The 26,712-nt window shown below is 39.0% G+C and overlaps 1 protein-coding gene and 1 non-coding gene across 13 annotated transcripts in view; both read right to left on the reverse strand.

Annotated features, from left to right (window-relative positions):
- OSBPL6 (oxysterol binding protein like 6) overlaps positions 1 to 26,712 on the reverse strand; it is a 208,023-nt gene that overhangs the window by 20,772 nt on the left and 160,539 nt on the right. For 7 of the 12 annotated variants that reach the window (XM_070045948.1, XM_060302209.2, XM_060302208.2 and 4 more), the window contains 6 exons: positions 22,413 to 22,487; positions 16,830 to 16,995; positions 12,977 to 13,110; positions 12,146 to 12,169; positions 4,786 to 4,893; positions 2,972 to 3,109 (listed from right to left, as the gene is read on the reverse strand). In XM_070045948.1, coding sequence (XP_069902049.1) covers positions 2,972 to 3,109; positions 4,786 to 4,893; positions 12,146 to 12,169; positions 12,977 to 13,110; positions 16,830 to 16,995; positions 22,413 to 22,487 — 645 coding nt within the window. The remainder of the gene's footprint in view (positions 1 to 2,971; positions 3,110 to 4,785; positions 4,894 to 12,145; positions 12,170 to 12,976; positions 13,111 to 16,829; positions 16,996 to 22,412; positions 22,488 to 26,712) is intronic. The other 5 variants (XM_070045950.1, XM_070045947.1, XM_070045951.1 and 2 more) reach the window with 5 other exon arrangements.
- On the reverse strand, positions 16,423 to 16,566 carry LOC115851136 (small nucleolar RNA SNORA79). Its single transcript, XR_004038634.1, has one exon. It is a non-coding gene; the product is annotated as a small nucleolar RNA SNORA79 (small nucleolar RNA).

Consider the following 26,712-nt stretch of genomic DNA (forward strand, 5'->3'; position numbering starts at 1 on the left):
TAAGCATTCTTTCCTTCATTCAGTTAGCAAATATTTACTGAGTTCCTGGTTCACCAGAATGTTCTAGTGCTGGGGACAGAGTGGTGAAATCTCTGCCCTCGCTCTAGTGGGGGGAGACACACAATAAACATACGAAATATATATTTTGTTGGATAGTGATGAGCATTATGGAAAAAAAATCAGAAGGGAAGAGGCATGTGAAAGGTCAGGGGTGAGGAGGAAATGGTAGCTCTACATTGTAGGTAGGGCATCCAGGGTAGGCTTCTCAGAAGGTGACTTTTGAGTAGACTGAAGTGAGTGAGCGATTTGACCGCGTGGCGCTGGAAGTGTTCAGCCAGGGTGGGCGGCAATGCAGAGGCCCAAGAGCCTTTGGCAGCTGTCATGCAGAATATGCAGTTGAGCCCATCCTGCAGCGGCTACTAGGATTCTCACATGTACAGTAAACCAACCAGGTGGGCTTGCCAAGTCTGTTGTCCAGAGACTCAAGGAGCCTTCTGGGGGCATCTCATCACAAGGGAACTTGGAAACTTGGGCAGATGAGGTTGCCTCAGGAACAAAGTCTTAGCCTAAGGGGAAGAGCAACCTTGAGAACATGGAGGTGCCCGTCACTTGGGTTTATCTCCTGGTCTAGCTTCTTCAAATACTTAAGACTGAGTGTTGTGATAAAGGGGAAAGATTTAAGTAAAACACAGACATTTTATGAAAACCTGTAAGATCCAGTCACAAAGAATAGATGTATAGCTTAGTTCTTTCCAGTGTGGGTTGTAGGAGAGAGTCACTTTTCTTGTTTCAGCAACAGACAAGGGGTGTCTGGAGCAAATTGACAACTGCAGGAAGCACTCCATTGGCCTCTGGAAGGCACCAGAAGAGAGGCTGCAAGAAGCTGCAGCTGAGAGCAGAGACCAAATTATGAGTCTCTGTACGATAGCTAAGGAGTTTATATTGGACACTGGGGAATAGGGACATCATCAGATTTGCATTTTGGAAAGATTAGCCAGGCTGCCCAGTGGAAAATGGATTCGAGGAGGCAATAAAGTAGGCAGGAAAACTAGTTACGGAGACTGACAGGGTAATTTAGGTGGGGAGCTGATGAAGGATTGAATTGCAGTAGCAGCAGTGAAGCTTTAGGAAATTATATGTATCTGAGAGTATTTAGGTGACAGAAGTTACAGAACCCGATGAGTAAATCAACATGGGTGATGGGTGGTAGTGAAGGGAAATATTGAGGCAACTCAGGTATTTGATGTGAACAACTGGGGAGAAAAGCACTTAGAAAAGCAATATGAGAAGTATGGGTTAAGTTTGAGTTTTTCCCCTTGGGGTGTGTGTGTGTGCATGTGTGTAAGGGGGCTGCTGATTAATTCACTTGGACATGCTGAATTAGACAGTCTGTGGAGCACCCAGGTGGCAATGTCTCACAGGCAGGTGGTTGGGTGGATCCTGAGCTGACTCTTGCTCTCTCTTTAGACCTGCTTTCTCCCTGAGCTGTAGACCTGAATATCCAACAGGTTGCCAGATAACTCCACTGGGAGGTCTGATAAACTCACAATCCCTTAAAGTGAGTATATCAACTCCACACGCCTCTGTCATCTACTACCTTGCCCCTCTATCGGCCACTTGGTCCACTCTTTCACGGGGGTAGCACCACCCTCTTGCTTGGACTCATGCATGTAACCTGCTTCACATCCTCTTCATTTCAGCATTGCCAGTGGCTGGTGCAAGTGGCAACTGGGTGCCCAGTTGAATGTGACCCCAAGAACTAGAAATAGGGAAATTAGGTTGCTCTCATAGGGCTATGCTATAAACTTATCAGATGATGGGTCAAAGCCCAGATAATGTATAGTTAAGTTTGTCTGCTTGAATAAGGACAAAGAACTGGGTCAGCAATGGAAGCCCAGAAAAGGGAGAGTCAGAGAAAAAAATGCTGGTAGCATGTAGAACTAGCATTAAACTAGTTCTCTGTCTTGTGAATGGGAGTTTCTGTGAATCTTTTAATGTATGACTTGGAATCTGAGAGGCAAGTGCCTAGCTTGATGTGGTAACAAATTCAGTACCTGATACAAGAATTCTGTTTTAGCTTTTCTCCATTAGAAAAGTGATGTGTTCACTCCTTCTTTCTATTTTCCACTTATTTTTGTTTCTAAAATCACTCATACTTCCAAACATCCAAAAAGAACTACTACTAATTGTCAGGATTTTTCCTTTCAATCTATTTTCCATGCATATGGAAATAACACTGAGCAACTATTTCATCTCCTTTTTGTAAAAATGCAGTACAGATTTGCAATCTCAAATAGCAAAATTCTTAAACAACTGTGTGGGAAAGAGTTTTGGCTGCTTCTCCCATGCCAAAAAAGAAAAAAAAAAATTCTAAGTGTACTTGACTAAATTTCAGTAAAAGAATTTCTGCAACCTGACCAAGGAAGAGATTTCTTGTTTCCAAGACCTTGTCAAGATTCACGGGCATGACAAGCAATCCAATAACGCTTTTATGGTAGCCAGTGGTAACCTCCAAAAATGATAATTAGCCAACTAGATATCTGCTAGACATTATCCTTCTAAGTTCAAATTCTTGTCTCTGGTAAAGATGTGTATGGATGTGTGTGTGTGTCTGTACAAACATGAATGGTAATTTTCTTATTTTCTCACGCTTAATGTATTTATTAGCTAGTCTCCTTCTATAAAGGAGTCTGTTATCAACTATTTGTTTACCCTGAAATATGAACTGTACAGGTAAGTCAGAATAAATCTTGATTCTTTCTTTTCATTCATCAAATTTGTGACTATTGAGTTGGTGCCCAGTGTTAAGGGCTCAGTAAATGGAAACCATATAGTTTGCATGCTTTTGGCTTTGCTACTATTTGGACATCTTATTATAATATTTTTTTTAAAAAAAGTTCCACAGTCTTACTTTCTTTAACCGAAACTCATGGCCAGAAGCAGTTAGGGTTGATGCATCAAGGAACCTTACCTCATTCTCTGATGAGCTTGCAGAGAGGAGCACTTCTTGGGCATCGAAGAACTCAGAGACAGACTCCGACATGGAGAGGCGGCTCTCATTGGCTACTTGCTGTGACAGGGGGAGACTGACATGGATTTGCTCACCAGCCTACAGAAGAGAAAAGCAGATGGTGTAATCCTTTTCTTCCCTGTAAGAATGGCTATTTGTTCAAATGAGACCATGACGTACTAGCCAGATTTCTAGAAAAATTCATACTATATGTTAAAAAAGTGGTGACCACAGCTAATTTTCACTTGCAACTGAGTAATGACCACTGCATAAGTTTCCTTCCAATATGCCTAAAGAATCCAAAAGGTGCAGCTGAAAGGTGAGTTGATTTTAAATCTATGCTCAATTAATATTAAGTGGAATGTAACAGGTTGAGCCCCTATCAATACTCTGAATTGACTGTGGAGACAAGTTCCTTGTCACATGCTTAGGCTTGTCATTAACTAGCCATATTCTAACCAGTATACTACACCTCAAGCAGTGTCTGTAGAAACCACTAGAGATATGCTAAGAAAACAGTCTAGAAGACTAATTTTTGAGACGGAATATATAAAAGTCATTTTCCAGTTTGATCATGAATTTTATCCAATGAAACATATGATTAGAGTATTGAACCTTATTTCAAATTGCATTTTTATTCAGTAAGTAATAAATATTGTTTTCAAGGATACAATTTAAGTTTCAATCAGAAAAATATGTAAGAGAACTAAAATATATATATTCCAGTACACATTTCAAGTTGCAAAGAAGATTCAAACTGAGATGGTTGACTAATTTTTGAATGACAAAATTTTAGAAATACCTCTAGATTCTGGGCAGTTGAGTAGGCATAAGTGTCATCAGAGATCACAGGACCCATGGAGGTGGATGGACGCGGGGTGGGTAACTTACATCAAAGAGAAGCTGTCTGGGGATGGTATTTCCTAAGCAGTTAGATGGCAGAACACTTGCACCCACAGATTTCTAGAAAAATGTACATTTTTGGTGCAAATATGGCCTCAGTATTAGTTAAAACTCTCACCTTGTTACATGTATTACTGTTGAAAAGTATAAATTCTCATGGCTAAAAATAATAATTTTATAAAGGGTTATAAACAGAATTATACACTCAAGTTTAGCCCAAATACTGAATGTTCTCCTATCCTCTAACCATTTCTTCAAAAATTCTTCTGAAAAATGGAGTAATAGCACCTACCTCAGAGAGTTGTTGGGGGTGTGAAATGAGATAACATGTATAAACTGGGTTAGCACAATGCCAAGCACATAGTAAGCATTCACTTGACACGCGTTAACCATTAATTATTAGCATCATCATCAGTAGGAACTGTAGCAGCACTAATAGTAGTATCTTAGCAAGGTCAGGTGACTTCTCTTCTTAGATAGGACTTTTAAAACAAACCTTAAGCAAACTTTTATTTAGCACCTTCTCAGCTGAAAGAGTTTGTTTTCAACATTTCATGGGCCACTGATGATAAGAAATATTTCAAATGAAGAGTGAGAGAAAATTCACAAGCTGGAGTATATACAAACTAAATATTCAGTAGCATGAGATGAACACAGGAATAAATAAAAACAGACAACGGATCACCAATAATCAATGATGTCAAGCTCATGTACATCCTTCACTCCAAAGAACACTGAACTGTCAGCAACACAATATTTATGCAGGGAATCATATCAGCAGTGAAAGAACTGTATAAAAAATAAATAAAAATAGGCAGTAGATTTAGGTGCTATAAAATAAGTATTCTACATCTATTAAAAATGAGTCTTACCTCATCAGGGCTAGGAATAATATTTACACTGACAACCTGATCACAAATAATAGATTCTGAATGTATTCTGTTCAACCGACTCCTTAGTTCAGCGTTCTGGTTGAGTGCCTTAAAATAACAAAAACCGCATATGTAATTTCAAGTTGTGACGCAAGCATAAAGCAGAACAAGCACACAGGTACACTTCAGACAACAAAGTCTTATGATGTTCTTAGCTGAAACTTTTGGAGCCACCATAGGCCAGATCCCCCTGGTAAGAAGGAAATAAATGGCTCAGAATTGAGGCACTCATTTTTTTGCAACATAAGACCACTACTTAGTAGGTTAGTGGGTTGAAAGAGTTCATGGATTTCATAAAAATGATTCATGGGATTTTCTCTCCCTTACAGTCAGGTCCATTACACCCAAGCCCAGTCTACCACCACATATATATCACATTTTACACCCTAGGATAAAAATTATTGATTCTTTCCATTTTTTTTTTTTTTTTTTTGGTTTTAGTTTCTAAAATTTGGGAGTTGTTTCAAAACCAGATATCTTAAAAATTATTCGGAAATGTAGTGAACAATGAACTGGCTTTATTTTATATCTAGAGCTATATTTTAGAGCTATATTTTAGTCTGGTGAAAGAAAATAGTTGTCTTTCCACTTTCTAGGAGCACATAATTAATACCTATGACAGTACCGCAGAACTAACTCAAGCGTAGACCAAAGATGCCTTCCTTGAACAGTGTAAACATCGACAAGTATAATAAAGAACATATCACAAAAAGGAAACTAACTCCAAGCTACCTGCATCTCATGACTTTTAACACATCCTAAGTCAGCATCAGTAAAACACCATCTGCTACAACCCAGTTTAGAGGGTGGGGCAGAAAGAGAGCAGCTTTACATAAGCATGGGCTCCCTAACAGGGGCCCTGTGGACAGAGGCACATGGAGCACATTAGTGCATGGGAACCTGTTCCATATACAGAAGACACATGTAGCTGACTGGATTACACCAAGTCTCAAGTAAAAGACCTTTGTGAGGACAAAGCCCAGTGAAAAGCTGGACAGCTCCTTTCCTTTCCATTAAAACCAGCAATTAGAAGATGGAAGTGAATGTTTCAGAGCGAAAGATAAATGTCAGGACTTACTGAAGAGCACATCTGCCCCAGGGAGTGAGGATTCTGCTTTTCTTTGTAAAGAGTCGATGACTACGGGAAACCAATACATAGACAAATATAACAGCATAACTATAACTCTGTACCTATTAAATCACCCAGGATAAATTACACAGTGGCTAAACTTCACACTTGCATTGAGTGGTGCAGAATCCTTGGGCATGGAGCACAGAACAGCTCCTCTCCCTTCATCCCAGCTTTTGCTTTTTAAGAAGAAAACTGTTCACTCACAGCTTTTGGCTTTTGTTTAAAGTCTTTAGAACCAGTTCATAAAATATGTGTAAAATAGAACACACTTGGTCTTGTGGGCTGTCAAGTATTGATGGATTAAAGGTGGACACAGATCCTACAGTCATATTGCAGACAGGAGAAAATATGTGTCCAGTTCTCTGAGAAAACAGGGATGTGTTAGTGAGAAAAAAGGTGATTACTTTTTTAGTAAATAAACCATGTGCTTCCTAATACCTTTATATTCTGCAAAAGTGCTCAGGATCATTTTTCTTGGAGCAAAATCTCGAACACTTGAAATTTGAAAAAAAAATACTGTATCATTCATATTCTTTGTGACTACCTATGCTTATTTGTTCTTTCATTATTTTTCTGTCCACAAGTGTACTGAAAGCTGTCTTAGTTATTGAAATAATTAGAACCAGATATATTTTGTTGTCTTGGAAGTAGGAGGCCTTGTTGTAGGTTGTTTGATGGTTTTAATTGCAGAATCACATTCATGGCTTCAGGGTTTCACACAAACCTCAACTAAGGGTTCCTCCAGAGTAACTGCACCTTCTGTTGCCCCTGGAACAGAGTTAACAAAACAAACCCCACAAAAACTCAAGGGCAAGGATAAGTAATGTTTTTTTCAGAGGGTGGGAGTTTTACACACAAGTTTCCCATTTATAAGGAAACTTGGAGAATTGTTTGCTCTGGATGTCTAAGAAAGTTAAATTCCCATTTAAGCACTCATCTCATCCAGTATTCATTAAATGTAATCTTGCCTACAGGTGTGTGTGAAGGCACACAAGGTGGCCTCTAGCTGATAATATCAATAGGAAATGAGATGAAAATTAAAGGAATATTGTATTAATAATATATATGCAGTGGTAGAAAAACGTTACGTGGCACAAAAAAGCGTGGAAATAAATAACTATTCCAACTCTGGCAACTCCAAGGGCAGAGGGTGTAAGCAGATGCGGAGCATGCAACAGCCCATTTCTGTGTGTCTTGCCAGGACGGCTCCTCCTTTTGCCTCAATCACACAGACTGTTTTGAAGTTGGCTACAACCAAGCGCCATGAGCGCTCTTAGGGAGTGCTCAGGACCACATTTGTTACCTCCCTCCCTGAAGCTCACCTATTTTCTCTACAACGATATTATGGAAACATCCTTGGGAACATCGAGGTATACAGATATTTTCAGTGAAATGACACTATTAGTGATAATTAACATAGAAGAGCCCAGTTGATGGCAGAAACAATATACAGAATGCACCCGAGGAGTCTGTACCGTGGTGAAGCGAGGGAAAAGGAGGCACGTCGCCAGCCACTTGCACCAGCTCATGAGCAAGAAAAGCCATGGGAACTTGTGAGTAATAACATTGCTCCAGGAGTGGCAGGCGGGGCCAAGGCCTAGCAGGTAGGAAGCAGCCTCGGGCTCAGGAACTGTGCCTAGATTCTTTAGGAAGTCTCACTACTTGCTTCCATAAGTGAGTTCAGACCGCACTACAAACTCTCGGCAAAGTATACTCATTTTCCCACACCTCATGTCCCTCATACACACTCAAGCGTAATATATCCAAGAAACACATAATTCCCGACCCACCTATAAAAGAAGTTACCATCTTGAAGTTCTGAGCCAGAGTTAATTGCCCAAATCCTCACCTCCTTGGCTATTAACTACCATTCACCCTCCTAGGCAGACAGTGGGTGAGAATTTACCCTAGACTGGGTGAGACTCTGGCATAGCATATGCATTTTACTGAATGGAACTGTGGGTTCTGGGAAGGACACATAGAAGCCTGAAGGCTGGAGAAGGATATGAAACAGGGCAATATGGGATCACCAGAAGACTTACACCCCTCAGATAAAAGCAAAACTGGTTGAAAAGGAGTGAGAATATGAGTATGGAAACTGTCAAAGCTAGAGCTATCAAGAACCTGGGTATCTCTTAAAAATCACCTTGTTTTTTATTAAAAAAAATACTATTATAGTGTATTTGGAAAACACAAAAAAGTAGAAAAATATTTTTAAAAATTCATACCTTACTACCCAATCAACCAATTTCTGGTAGCTTGGTATATTTCTTTCTTTCTTTCTTTTTTTAAATTTATTTATTTAATTAATTTATTTTTGGCTGCATTGGGACTTCGTTGCTGCACGTGGGCTTTCTCTCTAGTTGCAGTGAGCGGAGGCTACTCTTCGTTGCGGTGTGTGCACTTCTCATTGTGGTGGCTTCTCTTGTTGGGAAGCACGAGCTCTAGGCGTGCAGACTTCAGTAGTTGTGGCATGTGGGTTCAGTAGTTGTGGCTCGTGGGCTCTAGAGCACAGGCTCAGTAGTTGTGGCACACGGGCTTAGTTGCTCCGCGGCATGTGGGATCTTCCCGGACCAGGGCTTGAACCAGTGTCCCCTGCATTGGCAGGCGGATTCTTAACCACTGCGCCACCAGGGAAGCCTGGTAGCTTGGTATAGTTCTTTCTAGCTTTTTTTCTTATGCATTTTCCACATTATTTAATGGGAACATACTCTACATCCTGTGTCTGCCACTTATTCTTTGTACACAGATATTTATTTTATGTTTCAAACTCTTCACAAATGTGGTTTTAATAACTGCAGAACAAGTGATTATTTTCTACTCTTGGGCACTTACGTTGTTACTGATTGTTATTAGGATAAATAATGCTGCCATGAACGTTTATGTGCATATAGGCTTTCTACATTCAGCATTAACCCCTTAGGTTATACATATCAGCCATGGACCAAAGGGTCAAAGGGTAAAATATTTTTAAGGCTTTTAATAAATATTGCCAAATTATGTCCAAAATGACATCAATTTAAAGTTACTGGATAGCTAAAAAAAAGATGTAAAGGATTCTATGAAGAATATCTTCATATACAACAAATTTGGCCAAGTCTCAGGGAACTCTGAAATTCAGGAACAAATCCACTTAAAACATTTATCCCAACACAGAATACTTATTTTGGATGTATAAAATGTTGTAGACAGGAAGGATGGTAAACGCTATGACTGGGATCTTAATTATGCTGCTATGTGCCTTAAGCCAATGTTTTTGCTTACATTCCCAAACATACCACGTTTCACCGATTCTAATACGCACAATTCCTCAAACATTAACACCTCTGAAGCACTGGTCAGTTTAACTGACAGTTTTTTCCTTCTTAGTAATGCACAGAATGATAGCACATCTAACGGTGGACGCCGTACTGATTTAATGAAATTCAGTTACTCTAGACTGAGTACTGGGTCATATTCTGCTGCTCACATTTGTATGGACCCAATACCCAATGCATTTAGCAAAAGCTGTGTACAAACTCCGGGGCCAGAAATCAAACTGGTAATAGTGATGGAGTGTAATGTATTGAGGACAGACTCAAGGCAAGTTGAATCTTTCCTTATAGTAATCTAGGGTGCTGAGTTTACCATAGGCTTACTATATACTATTTGATTTTGGTGTTCAGTACTTAAAATTATAGCTGCTGTGAAATAAGGTCATTTACAAAGGGATACATGCCACACAAAATACCTTGTCCTACAGGTGTAAATCCAACATCTATGCTGCCTTTCAGGTGTAAAAGTTTACTTTTAAAGTTTCATGGGGTAAAATAACAGAATTATGTACATTTTTGTATATGTATAGATCAGGGATGAAATACTACTTTAGAAGAGAAATTCATTATACTGTTCAGCCTTGCAAATTATTACATGCCCAAGGCAGGTAAAAATTTATGCTGAGCATGTAGTGAAGAATGCTAATTTTACTTATCTTCTTATGCTATGTACCTTCTAAAAGGATGATGGAATTTGCCAAGTTGATATATTTAGAAGCTTTATTGAAAAGCTGCATTTTAATCATCAGACCTATATCAAATCAGACTTATGTCAAATAAAAAATAAGCTTTAAAAACGTAAGACTAATCTAAGAAGTTATTTAAACAGTCTCTCTCTCTCCTTCCCTTTCTGGGGGGAGACTTGGATTGGTAACTGTTCATTAAAAAAATATCTGGGTTTTAACTGATGATACCTGAATAAGGATCAAAGATGTCTTTAGGCTACCTAAAATCACACTATAATGTGAAGTTATATTAACATAGAAACATACGTAGAACAGCTGTCTCAATGTACTCAAGCTATTTCATATCTTGTTCAATCCTTAGGGCTATATTTAAAGAGGCACAATGAAAACAATAGAATTGGCCAATCAGGATGGCTACTTCAGTTAATTGTTTCCCATCTTCAATGTCTCCTTATCTGCTAGTTCCTTCCCTTCATGACACAAACAAACTTAGATGACTGCCAAATTCAAGGTTGACTTTCAGTCCATATATCATTTGCTGCTAAGTCAGACCCTGTTAACCTTTTCGTTCTTGAAATTATCAAAACTGTTTACCCTTGATCTCAATGATCATAGCTATCTAAATTTGTCAGCTGTTTACCCTGGGTTTCCATCAAAGGATCCTCGTTTTTTCAGCTTGTCCTTTAAATTCTAATGTTCTCTATGGCAGCTCCATTGGCCTCTTTTATTCTGACTGAAAACACAATTTATCAACATCTATAAATTCACCGATATACGGGGGTATCCACATCTTCCTGCCAGGGCCTCTCTCCTGAGCCCTAGAGCTCAGGAGGAAACGACCCACCCAATGGGAAGGTATGTACAGAAAACAAGGATGTGAACACAGCCAAGATGCTGTGATAACACAGAACTGGAAGCACTGAATTCGCTAGTGGACAGGGTATAACTATCTTTATAGTCCCAAATTATTTTCAAATTTTTTGAGTTCAAGAAAATGAAGTAAATATAACACGCCCTGCCCCTTGCAAATAATCCAACAAAAATCTATTGAGGTTCTAAGTCTAGATGCAAATAAATGTTTAGACAAGAGAAGGAAACATTTAACCCAAAGCACGCAGTCGATGTAATTTCATTTTATTTTACTTTTATTAGGTTGGTAACAGCTGCTGCTGTCTCCTGAGGTCCATCAAGGACCAATTCTTCCACGAACCTGATCTCTGGGTCTGCTCACAGCTCAGGCATCTCTCATTTCTCTGAACACGCAGAGTTCTGGAAATCTGCACTGCTCATGTGCCACTGGGAATGGACTACAGCATGGTCCATTTAACTGTTTCCTGAGTAAATACTGCTCATCTCAGTAGTCAGATCATGAACTTCCTGGGAACATGGCCAGGGCTACTTTTAACTTGGTGTCCTATACCTTGCACTGTACCTGAGGTACAGTAGTTGAATGAAACACAATGAATGAATGAACAAATGAATGACTGCTTTAAAATTTCTCTTCATCACCATTTCTAATCTCACCTGACCTCCCAAACTTAGATGTGTTTACTATTCTCTGTCTTACCAACAAGCAAATAAAAGCAAGCAGGCGGGAAACAAGCATATTTTCTTATTTTTCTTAGTACAAGCTTATCTCATACCACTAAGACTTCAATCCTTAATACATCTGAAGAAAAACACTGCAACATGTAGGGGGACAACAGTGTATCTGACACATTTACAAGATGACATACAAGATGTTTACTGATCTTTTTTCTGATCTTTCTGATTCATGATCCTTTCAGGATCACGATTCAGAAGATCGATTAACATGGACTAGGTGTTCGACAGATACATGACATGAGATCAGTACAGGGAAACCGTTCAAGTGTGCATGTGAAGGAAGCCCTCTGAAGACTGGAACACAGTTGCCGCTTTGAATGCTCAGGCTCTCGAGTTCCCTAGTTTTGCACTGGAAGCAGCATATGCACCTCAACTGACAGTGTTTGATGGCAAACAGCAGAACGTGTGGCCCAGAAAACAGCATTCAATAACGTGAAACTTAACGCTGAGAAGAAGCTGACAGGTCAGGTACATAAAACATGGTGAGACCAGTTTAAGTCTAATTTTCAGGAACTGAGGCAAACTCTTCAAGCAGGAGCTGATCCACATGGAAAACCACTTACCCAGGATTTGCTTGCTCCTTTGCTCTGATCCAAGGCACCAGGAAGTGAACAATATTTTATATAAACACTGAGTTCTCACACAAAATCAATAACAACATTGAAGTCTCAAAGGAAGTTTTAAAGGTTAATTTATAGACTAAATGAAAATATTTCAGAGGAAGTGCTCAGTGTAAGAAAGCATAAGGGCAGTTTTAAAGGATTTTTAACAGAGATTTCAACCTTGAAATACACAGGGACTTGATTAGTATTAATAAGATCAATATAATATATATTGAGTAATATTTATTATAGTGTAAAATATATACTGAAATATATATAAGAGTCTAGCCTCAGGGAGCATAACTTAGGAAGAAAATCCTAAGAGTGCAAATCAGAATAGAAAAAATAGGTAATAGTTATCAGTAATTTTCAACAGATTAAAATGTAAGTGGGAAAAAATAGTAAGTGTGGAAGATCTGGTAGATTTTGTCTATTTGACATTGGATCAAACATATTCTGGAACATAACTGTTTAAATGTGTATGTAAATCATGTATAAATGCACGATTTTTTTTTTTTTTAAAGCAGGAACTGCCTTATAATGACTACAGAGAGGCATTAAAAGTATTCAATCAACCAAAATAGCAATTATGTTTGCAAGCAAGTTTGGTTGATTTTCACTCTTACCTTGATACTGTTTGGAAGAAAAGTAATAAAACATAATATTGACACTGCAATGTCTTGGGAGAATTTCAGATGATGTGCCATCCCCATGATGGATTGCCTCCACCCCCATCTTTGGCTTATAGGGTTAGGAATGTATTATGAGAGTGAAACAAACACTCTCATTTACCTGAGACAGTGACTGTCGGAGCCGTGCCATCTGCGTGCTGTGGCCTGTATTGTGATCCTGCTCAGAAACCATCTGCTTAAGCTTCTCCTTCTCTATAGCTATGCTATTAAACGCTGACTTCAAAAGAGAATGCACTGCGTGGGGAGAAAAGTAAGAAACAAAGATCAAATGGATCCAGAAAGAATATACAAAATTATAAACTTCTCAGTACTTTAACTCATGCACAGATATTTTCTGGAAAGTTTATGTTACAGTCTAATTGAAAGTCAGCCATAAAATGGAATCTACCAGAATATCTATACACAAAACAAATATAGGAATGGTAATTAATCAGGATGAAAGTTTTAGCATTTCAAACCAGATAAACCAACAAAGACCTGGAAGCAGCATAAAAAATTATCAATTTTTAAATTTCAATATTTAGAAACTAAACTATAATTCCTAGAAAGAAAAGGGAACAAGTTTTACTCTGCTATATTTGAAGGCAATATTTGAGCAGTTCTGTGTACAATGAAGCCTCATGTAAATCATTTAGAACTATCAAAAATTATTTCCCCAAAGTGTGCACCCAAACAAGAGCATTTTATGAGTCCTGCCAATATAAATAAGACAGCTGTTTTAGAAGTTCTAACTAGTTCTCTTTCGGGTAGGAAATGATTTGGTCTTAAGAACAGCACTTGCATTACTTTCTCAGCCAAGAACATCATGATATCAGAAGTGTTTTTAAAGAGTACAAATTTCCAGTTATAAGATGAATAAGTTCTCGGGATCTAATGTATTGTGTTATAGTTAATAGTACTGTATTATTTACATGACAGTTGCTAAGAGAGTAGATCTTAAATGTTCTCACCACAAAAAAGAAATGGTGGGACTTCCCTGGTGGCGCAGTGGTGAAGACTCTGCACTCCCAATGCAGGGGGCCCGAGTTCAATCCCTAGTCAGGGAACTAGATCCCACATGCATGCCGCAACTTAGGAGCCCACCTGCTGCAACTAAGGAGCCAGCAAGCCATAACTAAGGAGCCCACGTGCTGCAACTAAGCAGCCAGTGAGTCACAACTAAGGAGCCTGCGGGCTGCAACTAAGGAACCCGCCTGCTGCAACAAAGACCCAGCACAACCAAAGAAATATTTTTTAAAAAAAGAAATGGTATGGTGTTAGCTATCACAATTATTTTCAGTATATAAGTGTATCAAATCAACATGTATACCTTGAACTTATACAATATTACATGTCAATTATATCTCAATAGAGCTGGAAATAAAATAAAACAAAATAAAAGCAACAATAAAAACAACCTCCACCACCATTTCTGCATACCTAACAACATACATTGGTAAAAATTCAAGGCAGTCTTTAATTCTGAAACACAAAAAGGTTGAATTTCCAACTCCTATCTTTACAATAACAGTTTCTATAAAATGCAAAGTCTTCTAAAATAGGGATTTCCTTATAAGAGAAAGGATTTTTTTAAAGAAGTGGAAAAATTTAGCATAAAACAGTGGCCTGAATTAAAGGGGATAAATGGTGAGATCATAAGGGATTCACAATCTATTGATTTATGTGCTACATTCTAGTTATCAATTTTAAGGTAATAACTTGATAGCTGAAATATGTTAACCCAACTGGCAGCTCTAAAAGTGGACTCTCACTCATTTCAAAATCCATAATTCTTCCTAAAGAGTTCATTCAATAGTCATAGAAAAGCACCCCCCTTTTTTTTCTAGCACAACTGAAAAGAAAACATGTTGTTTCAACAAAGGCTTTAAAATTCTGTTGAAACTTGGATTTCCTGAAAGCCTCTGGATTGCAACCAAATACACAAAGCTTTCCCAGGGCTACCTTCAAATTTACCCATCTTCCTTTAGAAGCTGTGCTATAGTTAATTCACACATTTGCTGTCTCATTTTACCTGCTGCTATAACCTCACATTAGAAGTAAAAGCTACTGGTTTCCTGGCCATAAATCTATGCTGTTACATAAACAAAATAACATTGCTCTAGTCTAATGACATGATTAGCATCCAGCTAAGACATGCAATAAAAATGTGAAAGGAGTAAAACAGGAGGTGAAAGAGAGGTGGCCTTACAGAATCTCAACTGAAAAATCTATAGAAAAAAAAGGTGGGGGAGATGAGATAGTTTAATTGCTTCAGGATTGTGGAATTAAAGAAATCTCTGCTAGCATATCTTTGCTGATGGTTTAAGACTATAGGGCTTCCCTGGTGGCACAGTGGTTGGGAGTCCGCCTGCCAATGCAGGGGACACGGGTTCGTGCCCTGGTCCGGGAAGATCCTGCATGCCGCGGAGCGGCTGGGCCCGTGAGCCATGGCCGCTGAGCCTGCACGTCCAGAGCCTGTGCTCTGCAACGGGAGAGGCCACAACAGTGAGAGGTACCCCCCCCCCCAAAAAAAAAAGGAGACTATACATTTTTGCTGACTTCAGCATTCCCAGAGATGTCCTCAGTGTGTGCCCCTTCTTTCCTGAGTCACTAGGCTCTTGAGTATTACGGGGGTTACTTGAGATGTTCCATTTAACACACATTTTCAAGAATATTTTATAACCTATTACCAGCGGGCCCAGAGGAAATAAATGTGATTGATTCATAATAAGATGTTAGTGACTGAAAACAACATAATGTGTATCTTTCTCCAAGAGACTGGGAAGGTACTATCATAAGGCACACGCACGCACGCACACACACACACACACACACACACAAACTTTCAGTGGCTGAAATTTAAATACTACAGCAATAAGGGGAGGGAGTTAATTTGGGAGCTGAGGCTCTTCTTGGTAAACACAGACAAGACTGCCCGATCCACCTACACTCCACTCTCCTGCTTCTTATTTATTATACTCTTACTCTCTGTGCCTGATGACAGCAATTGAACTTCTGCAACATGCCTATTGAAAACTTAACATCAAAAAGGAGACTCCAAGGTGGGGTGGACTTCTGCTCCCCTCAAATCTGGACTGGCCTGGGAAGCTCTGACCAGTAGAGTGCAGTGAAGGGACAGTGCTTCAGGTCCAGAGCTGGCTGCTTCCATTCCAATCCACTCCATTCTTTTGGAGCCCTGAGCTGCCATGGAGAGGGAGAAGGAGAGGGACAGAGTTGTGTGCAGCCTCCCAGCGGTCCAACCAAAGTGCTAGTGAAGACACCTTGAACAATTTAGCCCAGCTTCCAGCTGAATACTGTTGAGGGAGCCCAACCAATGCCACGTGGCACAGAAGAACTGCTTAGCTGAGCCTTCCTGAATTCCTTACCCACAAACTGTAAAGTAAAACTTAATATGTCATTTAATAAAAAAAGAGTTTCAAACAGAATGTTTCTTTTCTTTTTTTCCCTTACTAAGGCTAACTCACAAGTATGTATTAAGTGATGAAAAACAGATGTTGAGTAGTAGTGTCTGCTGACCTGCCTAGGATAATGCCTTGTTTTCCCCCTAAGTGTTTGATTCCGCAAATTTCAGAGAATAAATAGATAATCCCATTATCCTAATATTCTCTGAGTGAAGAAAATCAAATTTTAATTTATGATGACCTACAATCCTAGTGCCAGGCCTGAAGGCAATAGGAAGAACAGTCATCAAAGGTTAACACCCTTTTTGTCTTTCTGCCTTTTCTCACCCTCAATGCTACTTTCTTTACTCAGTCAAAACTGTAACCCTATGATGTGTGTTCTCCCAGGAGGCGGGCATCATATCCCACTGCATTTTGTTTACAGAACTGCAATAAATACATAAACCATTTGACCTTTCTACCATGACCACCTAAACAAGGATAAGAGAATAAATGGCAACTTCCCATCAAGAAAGAGAGCTTCTCTCAAGGGCACATTATATTTATTGTTACCTTTCTGTGCAATTAGACAAAATTCTTCTTGAAGCTTTGTATAATCCATTGAACTTTCCAGAGGGTCTGTGAGGTGGCTAGGGGGAGTCTGAAATTCAATATCTGCACAAAGGTTGGGGTTGGAGGAATGCAAGCGAACCGGGGACATGGTAGCACTGAAAGGAACCTGAAAGGGGAGGACACAAATTATTAGAGAGCAACAGCACATTGTTCCACCCTCTCTTACATAGAAAAGATCTCTTCCAGTCTCCAGAATAATAGATTCCTCTCTGAGGACACACTCGGAGACAGTACTCATTTATTTTGCAGGTGGCTGGGTAGGAAGGAGTCTCATTTCCCATAGTTGATTTAGTACTGCCACTGACTCACTGGCTTTTCACTGTCACAGGGAGAGATGATTACACAATGACAGGGAGAACAGGCACAATCCCAGATAAGCTTCAGCTCTGAACCCACAGAAACAGTGCTGGCAGAAAGCAGTCTGAACTGTGACGTAGCTGACCTTCTCTCACAAAGTCTGGGTACTCAAATCAGAGCACTTTTTATGCCTACTTCTTTCTGAGCCTGGAGCAGGAATTTACTGAACAGGTGAAAATTCAAGAGGTGCGTATACAGAAAGATTCACTTGCTCCAATGCCATTAGATAAAACATAAGTAAGTTTAATACTAAATATAATAATGGCTTAAAGGGACTCACAATTAAATTTGAAATTGATTTATCAAGATGTATTTGTAAATGAAATGTAAGTTACTGTCGTTTACCTTTGTATGTTACATAAACATGGCTTATGAACTGGCCAATATTGAAAAGCATTAAGTAAAAAAAGTCATATTCCTATAGATTTTCCCAAATGGCTAGAGGTACTTCCTTGCCCAGGCTGGATCTGGGCTAGGCTTCTGATGGGTGGAGGCAAAGCACCTTTCCCTCTCCTTCTAGAAGGTTCTACCTGACCATTACAAATGCTGTCAGCCAAACACTCTTGGAAAATGAGAATACCAATTCCTCTTATAAATCAGATTACCAGTAACCTCCCCTAATTCTTACCACACAGATATGCATTCAATTATCTTCAAGAATCAGACTCTCAGACTCCTCCACAAGCTGAATTTTGTATGAATTAAAAGATAATTCACACCCTCTACCTAAGAGAAAATATGCTGTAGGAGGAAGGAACCAATATCTTGTCTGATGTACATGTATGTCAGAACCACTTCCTTTTTTCATTGTTTTATTTAGCTTTAAACCTCATGATAGAAAAAGAGGGGAGGGAGGGACCCTGCAAGCATGTGCCTGTGCACGGAGGATACAGGGATGGAGGAGATGGAGAGACCCCAAAAATCTAGCCTGAGCTGCAGTTGGTGGGTCTGGGTGAGGGCAGTTGAGACTGGAGAGGGTCCTTAGGATGTAGCTTTGTCTTGCCAAGGAGTTATTTATCTCAAAAGATATCCAAGGCTTACTGGGAAAGAAAGTGGGCATGAAGCTTTCTCCCCAGTTCTGCTAAGCTAAGCATGTTAATATATGATCTGTGAAGAATCTGGTATCTGGAGTCATCAAAGTAACTCTTCCTCATCCCCCATGGGGACCTTGGCTACACTGGGCTGGGAGGTGTCAACAGCTTGTTTATCTCATCAGGATCTGAATTCCTGGCTATTCCAGAGAAGAGACACAAAAGTGGCAGATAAGCCATTTGAGAAAATGGAGTCCTTGGGTTCAGTAGTTTGCTGGAATCCTATCCAGGCAACTTTGTGACAGTAATGACTGAGGTTTTTTAGGATATCCATAAGGGAATGGGGTTTATGTGAAAGAATATTTAAAGACAGATAAAGAAAATTTCTGCCCTTGCCTGTGGTGATGCTAAATCTAGAAAGGGCAGTCATCCCAAGGCCCTCTAGGAGGGACAGAGAGAATCCATGGAAAGGGTGGTGATGAGAAGGTCATGGGCAGAGACTGTGACTTGAGGAAATGGATAGACCAAGGAGTTTGCAGATTTAAGGATATGGTTTCAGGATGCAATGAACTAGAAGAGCATTTGAGAAAAAGGAATGTGCATGTTCGGTGGTGGGGAATGAAATGTGTTGAGGATCAACAAAAGGGTTTTATCTGCACTCAGGTGCCCTCAACGCTCCGAGGAGGGGCATGGCGTAGGAGAGGGGTCTCCTCCCTTGAGTGGATAGGGAGGCTGGGGGAGCAGTAGTGATGGGAGGCCAGGGTGTAGTGGAGGCCCAGAGAGTCCAGTGAGGACCCAGACTTGTTCCTGAGATAATGGGCTCTTTATTAAAAGTTGGAATCAGACACTGAGAAGAAAAACATGTTACAAATTTATATTTTGAACATAATGGAAGTTTAAATTGGCAATTAAAATGGTAAAAATGATTTTGCATATAACCCACAGGGAAAGGGACTTGGAATGCTCTATTCAAACTGCAGTCAAACAGTTCCCTGGGACACTGAAAACTAATATTTATATACTTCTGACTGAAAATGTTTACATTGATTTTTTTTTTTTTTTGGTTAAAATAAGTATGTGGAATGGATCATTTTAATTGAAAAATTCATGAAATGAAATTGAAAATACAAATTGAGATGTATTAATCTAACTCTAACTGAATATCTCTTCAGCCTGGGGGCTTATTTACTCAGTTTTTTATTCATCAATGTGAGTATTATGGGATTTGAAAATTTAAACGGTAACTAGGTTCTCTGTCAGTGATGACTGGAGTGGGGCTGTCTACAGCTCTCAATGTTTGTATGTGAGAAACCTCAATGCTGGAAATGCAACTTCACATCCTCCTTAGGAAAGAAATCCAAGGCTTCCTTGAAATCCTGTGACAGGGAGGAAGCCTGATCCTGGAATATTCTGGTACCAGTAACTGCAGTTTGGAAGGGGGCTGTTAGGAGACGCTTTTATCACCTGTCTATAAAGAAGCCAAAAGAGAAACAGAACAGTGGACTGGCAATGAAATTTAGCAGCGGTAAACATGAACAAAAAAGAGAACACACAACAGCAAGTCTAAGGAAGATATTGAGCATACACAACTCACGGAACCAATATGAAAAGTCACCTGCTACTGGTACTCTGCATCACACGTACAGGGATGCTAGTGTGGGGTACTGATTGCACTGGGACTCTTGGGGTCTTTCCATGGGGAGGGGCCAGCGTTTCTCCTTTCCAACCCCCTATTCTGTTGGGCCTGCCTGATGGTGCAAGTGGACCATTATGGATGCTAGTGCTAAGAATCAACAAGACTAAATCTCTGGAACATCCTGGGTGTACTTGTGTTTGGGAGCAATCTCAGCTGCCCTACACACCTAAGTGGGCAAGGAGAACAAGTAGCTGGAGTCATTTGGAAGAATTCCAGACAAAAGGCAACTAGCAGGACAGGACAGACTCCAAATGTGTGGGCTAACTTTACTGTTGGCAAGAGGAAAGGCAGGGAATTAAGGGGAACCACTGCACTAAAAGAAACAGGAGGGCTGAGTCACCAGCAACAGGTCACTGCGATGTGGGCAAGGGGGCTGAGGGAGCCAGCAGAAGGTCCTGCTAGATGTTGTCCTGCTCTGGTATGGAGTTAAAAGCTATAGATCCTAGAGGGTTTAGGGTAACCACTCCCTCTAGTTATTCCCGAATACATGACTAAATGCTGCCAGCTTCATTCATTAGATGCTCTAAGTTATTCTTAACCTCTGTGGTCACAGCTACCCTGGAGGAGGTGAGCATTAATACCTCCATCTTTCAAAAGCTTTTTCTCTTGTACTCCCAACTAAAAAAAAAAAAAAATCAACCTATTCAAATAGGTTCTAATCTCAGTTTTATTATATTCACTATATTTATCTGCAATCAAAAAATGAACACAGTAGAAACACAATCACTTCCCTGCATGCCATCTTAGAAGTACATTATTTAAGGAAACATTTGTATTTTCATAAAATGACTGACCCTCCCTTTCCAGACTGAGATATTGTTCTCTCTCTAATAATCATTTGGATTTCTGAATTTTGTAAATGAAAGGTTACATTTAAGAATTTAAAAATTGACTTTACATGAATTTATTGTCAGAATCTGTTACCATGTCAGTATGAGACACTTTTTTCATCTGTATTTGAATACATGCATAAGATAGACATTAACCATGAAATCAATTTCAAAAATTCGTTTGTTCAAGTGTTCACAAAACTGTGAGTTTAAGAGTCAGTCCCTGGGGCTTCCCTGGTGGCGCAGTGGTTAAGAGTCCGCCTGCCAATGCAGGGGACGCGGGTTCATGCCCAAGTCCGGGAAGATCCCACATGCCACGGAGCAGCTGGGCCCGTGAGCCATGGCCGCTGAGCCTGCGTGTCCGGAGCCTGTGCTCCGCAACGGGAGAGGCCACAACAGTGAGAGGTCTGCGTACCGCAAAAAAAAAAGAGTCAGTCCGTAATAAATTCCATGTCACTTGTTCATTTCATAATCAAAATTATTTCTGTCTCTCAAACAAACCAGCTGAGTACCCAGATATAAATCAAGAGTCAGTCATGAGTTATAAAGTAGAAAACCAACAATCCATACACCAGTATCCATTCTCCTACAATGCAACCAAAATCTTTTCATATTTTTCAGCAATTCTAGTCTCAAAATACATTCCACCAGCAGCAAGAGCAACACTATGATAATTCAGGAAATCTTACGTAATAGCCAAAAAATTAATGTTTGCCATGAACTCAGTATTCTGTATATAAAAAGTTGATAGGATGTCATGATTAAACAAATATTATGATTTATTTTTATCCAGCATAAGGTTCTTGGTTTACATATTCTATTTTATATTCCACGTGGCAGTTCACTATTCTAAGCACCTTCTTTTCAATTTTAAGTTATTTGCCTTATATATCTCAATATTCCCTCTATCCTCCTAACATCCACCCTATCTTCTCTTTAAAAAAAAAAAGCCAAACCAACATCTAGATGTGAATTAAACACCATTTAACTCTGTGGTTCTCTCCTTTCCACACTATATTTTCTGATTTCCAGTTGAATATTCTTTCCAGAAAACAACTTTCCTTTGCTAAGTGTAAGTTTGGGTAGCTGCTGAGAGATGATATCAAAATTCACCTTTTCTCACCCTCTCATTTCATTATTCTCACATCCTTTTCAAACAGTCACACTGCTACCAAAAAAGCACAATTTACATCTGTAGTAACATGGCTTTTCTTAGAAAAACAGAAATCAGTTAGCAACGGTTCCAATATCAGTATGGCAAAAAAAACAAATAAAAAACCAAAAAGAAAAACCCCCAAACCCACACCGTTTCAGGAAATCGCCCACACACTCCGTTTTGCATCCTTGAATTTAAACTGTTTCTCACACCGAGAGTAGAAGTAGAGATCTGGATCCCATGATAGTTTTCCATTGCAAACCCAAACACCTGTGTGCGAGGCCGGCAGTGCAAAGACAGCCAGAGAACATGCGAGGACCCCGCCAACACAGGAGAGGGCTGTGCTTGATGCCATCCCACACGAGTGGCACCATTAGAACGCGGGGCAGGGTGACACTAGTACACAGTTTCTCATTCTCATTAAACATCCACTTGAGATTGAAATCCACTCACTGTTGTAGCCACTGCTGCTGCTAGCCTCTGCCGGCGCCGAGTTGTGCTGAACTGGCCCTTCGAAGATGGCCCTTCCTGACAGTGAATGAGAGAAGAGGAGGGAGGAGAAAACATGGGATGGGGGAGGGAGAAGACAGGATATGGGAGGATGAAAGATAATCAGACAAGGGAGAGGGAGAATTTTTAACTGAAAGTTGACTTTTGCTAAATCTTAGCATTGAAAATAGCTTGTAGGGGCATTCATACTGTGAGAAAAGTTTATTGTTCTCATGGTAGAACACCCAAACACTTAAATCTATTTGCTGAATATAACCCCTACCCCAAAAGGAGATGGAAAGTTATGAAGTGATGAAGAGCTTACGATTTCAAGGTAAAATAAATGTACGTCGTTTTATTCATGCAATGTCATGTTCTACGAAGCCAAAAGGCATTCAGTAGATTGAAGCAAAAAAAAAAAAAAAAAAAAAATGAGTTCAGGGAAAAGTGACTAAATAAATAATGTGCAAAGGCTAAAGCAAACAGGTTGTAATGAGAGCCTCCTGTTGGTCAGGAAGAATTTTTTGTTTCTTGCTGGGAGGAAAAAGTAAGGGGAAGGATACCAGGAATCCTCAACTCCCTATGTTTTCTCCTACTATAAAGGTCTCTGGGATTCAATATTAAGAATTATATTGATTTTTGGGTTGAAAAATTTTCCAAGGAGGAAGCCAGTCCCCATAATATAGGAAAGTAATCTCAATGTCCTCAGTGTGCTGGGATAACACCTATAAAAATCGGCTATGAAAATCTGAAAGTATAGGCTTCATTTAGTGATGTGCAACTATGCATAAACCAGTAGAAGAATCTTAGAGCTTGCTTTCTTTCCTTCTTTCTTTTCTTTCTTCTCTTTTTGGTGGACACGATAAAGGGTAATAACACTGCCTTCTAATCAACTCAGCTTTGCTGCATTTGACAGACCCTGACTCTTCAAGGTTGTGAGCAATAAATTCAGTTCTAATTAGCTGAAATGTTCTCAGAGTCACCTAACAGTCAGACTGAGAAAAAAACCAGCATGGCTGTGTTAGTCTTTTTGGAATAACAGAAAAATATTTTAAATTCTTATATCTCCAATTCTCTTTAATTTTGCAAATTATATTCACATTTCTCTCAATCGTCATAAATTTTCTGTGTACGTATATGTATGTTTATTAAACACAAACACACACACATAATCTGCTCTAGACAAAACATTTCCTATACAAAATTCCTTTATGCCTACTGTAATAAAAAAAAAAAGGAGAAAGAATATATTTTTACTCTTCAGTGTAATTTGAGCATCTGTGAGATCTAGGATAGCTGCACATGAATGACATAAGATCATTTATCTGCTACCTCATACCTCCTACTATTCCTGATTCTCTGCAATATCTACGGATCTAGTATTTAATGCATGCTATTAGCAACACAGGAAATGTAACAGCAATCTCTTCTACAGCAACCCTTATAAAATCATTCTCTTCTTGCCCTCCTCCACCTCATTTAAAACACAACCAAACTGTTTTACTGCATGATGATGATACTGAGATTTTTATGAGAATGAGAAATTTGAGCTTTGGGACACAGGAAGTATTTTTTCTAAAAGGTAATTCCACAGAGACGTCTAGGACAACTATTGCCTCCAATGAATTACACAATGGATTCTTGAGCTAGCTTCCCAGTGGCTTCAAGGAGAAATATGGTCCAAATTTTAACATTCACATTCGCATCGACAGTACAATCTAACTTACCTAAGAATAAGCAATCAAACATCCAGTATAACATGTTCTTCATTTTTACTTTCCTAAGGTCAATTTTTTAAATGACCTATTTTATAATTATTTCAAAAATTACAACTACTACAGAACGCTGCATACAAACTTCAGTAAAACAAGATCCATGACAACAATAGCAGGAACAATAACCACCACCACCACCAGGCAGTCTAGGTTCCTGCATAAATGTCTGGTGGACTAGAAGTTGATGATAGAGGGGATGAAAAATGAGCCACTCACTACAAAAAATCTCTCAAGTTGGCCACAACAATGAAGAAAGTGGTTCAAGTAGTGAGATGATTAAGGGCTCAAAACAACTACCTGGTATCATGAGATGGGATTCTGATGGTCAAGAAACATTTAAAACAGGAGGGAAAAACCTGTGTATTAGGGTGGGAGAAAGTGGTGGGTATGTTTAATCCACTACAGTAAAAATAAATGCTATGACTTTCTGTAGGTAAAATACCGATGAGTAATGACAGTCATATTAGTCATAGTCATCCCTGGCTGATTTTAAGATTCCCCAGTCAGGTGTGCATGGTGAAGAAACTTCCAAGTAACTTCTCAGTGATAGAGAATGAGCATCCTGAGGGATCCTGGAAGGCCCGTTGGTTTGGGTGAGCAGAAAATGTCTAGGGATGGTACCAAATTCTGCAGCATTCACCCTACGATCCTTTGTTTTACCAGATCAAGTGGAAGTGAGGTTTCTCTTGGAAGGATTGATAGCTTACCGCCACCTCTCAGTCTATTTATTTCCACTGGAGTTGGAGCTAAATCTACTTTCGAAAGTTTAACGTTTTCTTTGAGTATGGGATGAGATGGTTTCAATTTCCCCCCAAAATAATTAAACTAGAATCACAAGGGCCATTTTGTTACTCTTTGGCAAAACAGAAACAAGGCAAAAGAGCATAAATGAAAATTTAAGAACAAACCACCCCAAAATGTGACAGGAATATGAAATGGAGAATATTCTCCTGCTTTTTGAACAACTTCTTTTGATGACTCAGAAAAAAATCTCCATAAACTCTCCACACATTGAAAAGCACAGCCTGTGAATAGGAGGGCTATACAGAATTACACTCTGTTTCCTCCAGAAAACACTGAGTGATATGGGGACCATGGTGGGCCTCGTAACCACAGTAGGACAGCCAGTGGCATTGCACTCATACACGTTGAGAACCAACCTATTGCAGACCACAACTGTGAATGGGAATTTGTTCAGTGGGATACCTCATAAAAACAAGATTGAAATGCTATCTATCCACAAATGTATATGTTCTTATGATGCTGGCCTTCTTCAATTATTTTATTTATAATTAAGGTTCTTTTTTCCTGGCTATGATAACCATAGATACCATGTTTAAAAAACAACAACAACAACAAAAAACGACCACCACAAAACTAGACAATCATATGCTCAAAAGCAATTTTAGGCAATTTTCTTGTGAAGTCATTTGGCACATTTGTCTCTATAGTATTAATTTTCTGAAAAGAAGGGAAAACGCACAGAAACATACTGAACAAAAGACCACAGAAAATTGTGTTCATAGAATATGGACATTCTAACACACCGATCATTAGTGCTTGTGAAAATTTATTTTCAAATATATCAGATTAGCAAGCAAAGCAACAAAGAGTTTGTTATTCATACATTCAGAATTAAAACACAAAGAATGTTATCAATAAAACTAGAATTAAGGAAGAATTATTGTACTTATTTAAAAGACTGAAGAATTCTAAAAGGCAGTCCCTTTTACCTCTGTGTTAGAATATAGATTGATTTTAGTGCAATAAAAAGAAAAACAAAATCATAAGTCTAATTTTGATTGTGCAGGGCAAGAGTCCTTTATAATATATAGCTAGAATTGGAGTAGCAGAAATTCAAGCTTAAAGCTCTGAAAGTAACATGAATTTTGACGTAAGAGATTTTAGGCATTTGCCATATTTTGTATCACTGCCATGCAATGACATAAAAGGATCTTACTTTAAAAATTTTAAACTATTCATTTCAACTAAATAACTTATTTACAATGAATTTCAAGTAAATTTATCACAAGCCATGAAGACTTTAGTTCAAATTTTAAAAGTGAATGTTGATGGCCAATAATATTTTTGTAGAATCATAGCATTTTAGAGTTGAAAAGGAATTCAGAGATCATCAAGTAACTCGATCACTTTACCCAGGAGTTAATGGAAGCCCCGAAACTTTAACAGAAATGCATGAGATTATACTGCCAGGAAATCACAGTGATTAGATTAGAACCCAGGTTTGTTACTTTCTAACCTATTGCAGTCCTCATCTCATTTATTGATAGATACAAGTTTGGACAGGGTTAACACATAAAAGCCTCTTTTAAGATCTAGTATATATAAGTGAATTTTCATTACAACCCATTTGATTTTCAGTCTAGATTTTTAAGGTGACTTTTTGTTAAAATATGTTTTAATGGTTCCAAGGCCATAATTGAGGATGAAAATTCCACTTTACAGCCATATTACATAATTTTAGCCTT

This window comes from Globicephala melas, chromosome 7 (assembly GCF_963455315.2).
Source record: "Globicephala melas chromosome 7, mGloMel1.2, whole genome shotgun sequence".
In the NCBI taxonomy this organism is placed as follows: Eukaryota; Metazoa; Chordata; class Mammalia; order Artiodactyla; family Delphinidae; genus Globicephala; species Globicephala melas.